The sequence below is a fragment of the Cyclopterus lumpus genome, chromosome 19 (genome assembly GCF_009769545.1).
Source record: "Cyclopterus lumpus isolate fCycLum1 chromosome 19, fCycLum1.pri, whole genome shotgun sequence".
NCBI lineage: Eukaryota > Metazoa > Chordata > Actinopteri > Perciformes > Cyclopteridae > Cyclopterus > Cyclopterus lumpus.
Genome location: NC_046984.1, coordinates 18,434,158 through 18,439,157, shown reverse-complemented (window position 1 = coordinate 18,439,157; position 5,000 = coordinate 18,434,158). Strand labels below are relative to the sequence as shown.

The 5,000-nt window shown below is 39.1% G+C and overlaps 1 protein-coding gene across 1 annotated transcript in view; it reads right to left on the bottom strand.

Moving 5' to 3' along the window:
• The window catches only part of LOC117748339 (glutamate receptor ionotropic, delta-1-like), a 278,598-nt gene that overhangs the window by 76,812 nt on the left and 196,786 nt on the right, over nt 1-5,000 (bottom strand). Inside the window, exon 4 of the mRNA XM_034557989.1 lies at nt 896-1,101. Within this exon, the coding sequence (XP_034413880.1) occupies nt 896-1,101 (206 nt within the window). The remainder of the gene's footprint in view (nt 1-895; nt 1,102-5,000) is intronic.

Genomic DNA, 5,000 nt, shown 5'->3' with positions numbered 1-5,000 from the left:
GCTTGTCGCATGTTACTGTGTTCATAGCATGTGACCGCTTGTCGCATGTGACCGCTTGTCGCATGTTACTGTGTTCATAGCTTGTGACCGCTTGTCGCATGTTACCGTGTTCATAGCTTGTGACCGCTTGTCGCATGTGACCGCTTGTCGCATGTTACTGTGTTCATAGCATGTGACCGCTTCTCGCATGTTACCGTGTTCATAGCTTGTGACCGCTTGTCGCATGTTACTGTGTTCATAGCATGTGACCGCTTGTCGCATGTGACCGCTTGTCGCATGTTACTGTGTTCATAGCATGTGACCGCTTGTCGCATGTTACTGTGTTCATAGCTTGTGACCGCTTGTCGCATGTTACCGTGTTCATAGCTTGTGACCGCTTGTCGCATGTTACTGTGTTCATAGCATGTGACCGCTTCTCGCATGTTACCGTGTTCATAGCTTGTGACCGCTTGTCGCATGTTACTGTGTTCATAGCATGTGACCGTTTGTCGCATGTGACTGCTTGTCGCATGTGTTACCGTGTGAGCTGCATGTGTTCATCGCATGTTAACGTGTGAGCCTTCGGATCCCCTTTAACTGTCTGGATGAGTCGTTCTCGGGTAAAAGGACGCTCGTTATTCACAATATTCTCTTTCTGTACACAGTTATGATGATTTATAAATGGATGTTAGCAAACGTAGCAGGCAGTGTTCTAGTTGCAAACACTGTTTTTTCCGGAGAACAATAAACTACCCACGATGCACCAGAAGACGACATCACAGTTTTGAAACCTCATAGTGACCGGATGTACAGATAGTTTTAATAATCCTTTGTCTTAATACAATAGTCCATAATACATCAACACTAGCAGATGTTTCTCACACACACACACACACACACACACAGCGTGACCGACCTGCTGGATGAAGGTGTGCGCTCCGTGGGGGCTCAGCAGCAGGAAGGCCCTCCTCAGGGTGTCTCTGTAGCGGTTGAGCTCCTCGGTCCTCATGGTGGTGAAGAGGTTGGTGAAGACTTTGCTGATGTTCCTGTCCACCCGCTGTAGGGCCACGTCCACGCCCTGCCGGGACGTCTGGTCCAGGAAGCCCTGCAGGCCGCGGATATCTGGAGGGGAACACGTGTCATGGTCTTTAGAGAGGCAGACGGAGCACACACACTCCAACACGGGGTTCAAACACGTGACGCATGTTGGTGGAGGCGCTGCTCCCCAACCCTGAAGTGAACTGGTCCATGACCCCAACACTCTGGGGTTAAGTTGCCCCCCGCTCTGCCCTGCAGGCTGAGATGCAGACACACACCTGCACTGTATTGTGTGTTTTCTGCTCATGTTCATGACTCACACTGCACATCGCTGCTCTGACAGGCCGAGGCCGGGGACCAATCAGAAGACTCAGAGTAAAGTCGGGTTGCATTAAAGGTGCTGATGTTGACCTTCTTGGGTTTAAGTATCTATTTTAAAAAAGAACTCATCAGCAGCGTGCAGAAGCCAAAAGGTTTTGAGCTCTTTGGACACATTTTATATCTGTACTGAAAATAAAAGTACAATTTATCCAAGTCTGAAGCAGAAGATGCCTTCATGGTCCTGTGGACATCACGGACACCAGGACGCCCAGAACGAGCAGCTGGTGGAGGCCGTTATCTCTCCTCTCACAAGCAGAGGTTTCTCCTCCTGACATGCAGACAAGGCAGCTGTGACAGCCCCCACCCCCCCCCCCCTCTATTAGCACTGACAGCTGGCTTGTTCCCGTCCTGACCGACGCCCACTGAAACTCTCTCCTCTTTTCATCTCATCATCCATCACTTGTTTTTCTCATTCATTCTCTTTCTTCTCCGATCCGTCTTCTGCCCTCAGCAGAACCTTTGAAGGAACATGTCCGTCACTCTCGTGGAACGATTGGGGAGCTCTGTGACCCACAGGAGGCGGAGCTTTGCAGGAGGCGGGGCTTATAGTAAAAGAAGGAAGATGCAATCATGTGCATGAACCCGATCTTTTATCTCCACAGACTCCGCCTTCAAACACATCTTTAGCTTCTCGTTACAACAACAACTTATTAAAAAGGTCAAAATAGATTATGACGTTCAGAGTGATTATAAAGAGTTAAAAAAGCATCTACACTTTGTTCCATTAAAACACATTGAAACACATTGGAACACATTGAAACACATTGGAACACATTGAAACACATTGAAACACGTTACACATTGAAACACATTGAAACACGTTGAAACACATTGAATCACATTAAAACACATTGGAACACATTGAAACACATTGAAACACATTGAAACACGTTGAAACACATTGAAACACATTGAAACACATTGAAACACATTGAAACACATTGAAACACGTTACACATTGAAACACATTGAAACACGTTGAAACACGTTACACATTGAAACACATTGAAACACGTTGAAACACATTGAATCACATTGGAACACATTGAAACACATTGAATCACATTAAAACACATTGGAACACATTGAAACACGTTGAAACACATTGAATCACATTAAAACACATTGGAACACATTAAAACACGTTGAAACACATTGAAACACATTAAAACACATTGAAACACGTTAAAACACATTGAAACACATTGAATCACATTAAAACACATTGAAACACATTGAAACACGTTGAAACACGTTGAAACACGTTACACATTGAAACACATTGAAACACGTTGAAACACGTTACACATTGAAACACATTGAAACACATTAAAACACATTGGAACACGTTGAAACACGTTGAAACACATTGAAACACATTAAAACACGTTGAAACACGTTGAAACACATTGAAACACATTAAAACACATTGAAACACGTTAAAACACATTGAAACACATTGAATCACATTAAAACACATTGAAACACATTGAAACACGTTGAAACACGTTGAAACACGTTGAAACACGTTACACATTGAAACACATTGAAACACATTGAATCACATTAAAACACATTGGAACACGTTGAAACACGTTGAAACACATTGAAACACATTAAAACACGTTGAAACACGTTGAAACACATTGAAACACGTTGAAACACGTTGAAACACATTGAAACACATTGAAACACGTTACACATTGAAACACATTGAAACACGTTGAAACACGTTACACATTGAAACACATTGAAACACATTAAAACACATTGAAACACGTTGAAACACGTTGAAACACGTTACACATTGAAACACATTGAAACACGTTGAAACACGTTACACATTGAAACACATTGAAACACGTTGAAACACATTGAAACACATTGAAACACGTTGAAACACGTTACACATTGAAACACATTGAAACACGTTGAAACACGTTGAAACACATTAAAACACGTTGAAACACATTGAAACACATTAAAACACATTGGAACACATTGGAACACATTGAAACACATTGAATCACATTAAAACACATTGGAACACATTGGAACACATTGAAACACATTGAAACACGTTGAAACACGTTGAAACACATTGAAACACATTGAAACACGTTGAAACACGTTACACATTGAAACACATTGAAACACATTGAATCACATTAAAACACATTGAAACACGTTAAAACACATTGAAACACATTGAATCACATTAAAACACATTGAAACACATTGAAACACGTTGAAACACGTTGAAACACGTTACACATTGAAACACATTGAAACACGTTGAAACACATTGAAACACATTGAAACACATTGAAACACGTTGAAACACGTTACACATTGAAACACATTGAAACACGTTGAAACACGTTGAAACACATTAAAACACAATGAAACACATTGAAACACATTAAAACACATTGGAACACATTGAAACACGTTGAAACACATTGAAACACATTAAAACACGTTGAAACACATTGAAACACATTAAAACACATTGAAACACGTTGAAACACATTGAAACACATTGAAACATCTTGAAACACGTTGAAACACATTGAAACACATTAAAACACATTGAAACACGTTGAAACACGTTGAAACACATTGAAACACATTGAAACACGTTGAAACACATTAAAACACGTTAAAACACGTTGAAAAACGTTGAAACACATTGAAAAACGTTGAAACACGTTGAAACACATTGAAATACGTTGAAACACATTAAAACACGTTGAAACACGTTGAAACACATTGAAACACGTTGAAACACATTGAAACACATTGAAACACATTAAAACACATTGAAACATGTTGAAACACGTTGAAACATTTTGAAACACATTAAAACACATTGAAACACATTAAAACACATTGAAACATGTTGAAACACGTTGAAACATTTTGAAACACATTAAAACACATTGAAACATATTGAAACACGTTGAAACACGTTGAAACACATTGAAACACGTTGAAACATGTTGAAACACATTGAAACACGTTGAAACACATTAAAACACATTAAAACACGTTGAAACACATTGAAACACATTAAAACACATTGAAACACGTTGAAACACGTTGAAACATGTTGAAACACATTGAAACACGTTGAAACACATTAAAACACATTAAAACACAGTGAAACACATTGAAACACGTTGAAACACATTAAAACACATTAAAACACATTAAAACACATTAAAACACGTTGAAACACATTGAAACACATTAAAACACATTGAAACACGTTGAAACACGTTGAAACATGTTGAAACACATTGAAACACATTCAAACACATAAAAACACATTGAAACACAGTGAAACACAGTGAAACACATTCAAACACTTTGAAACAAATTGAAACACGTTGAAACACATTAAAACACATTGAAACACGTTGAAACACATTGAAACACATTAAAACACATTGAAACACATTAAAACACGTTGGAACACATTGAAACACATTAAAACACATTAAAACACATTGAAACACGTTGAAACACATTGAATCACATTAAAAAACATTGAAAAACGTTGAAACACGTTGAAACACATTGAAACACATTAAAACACA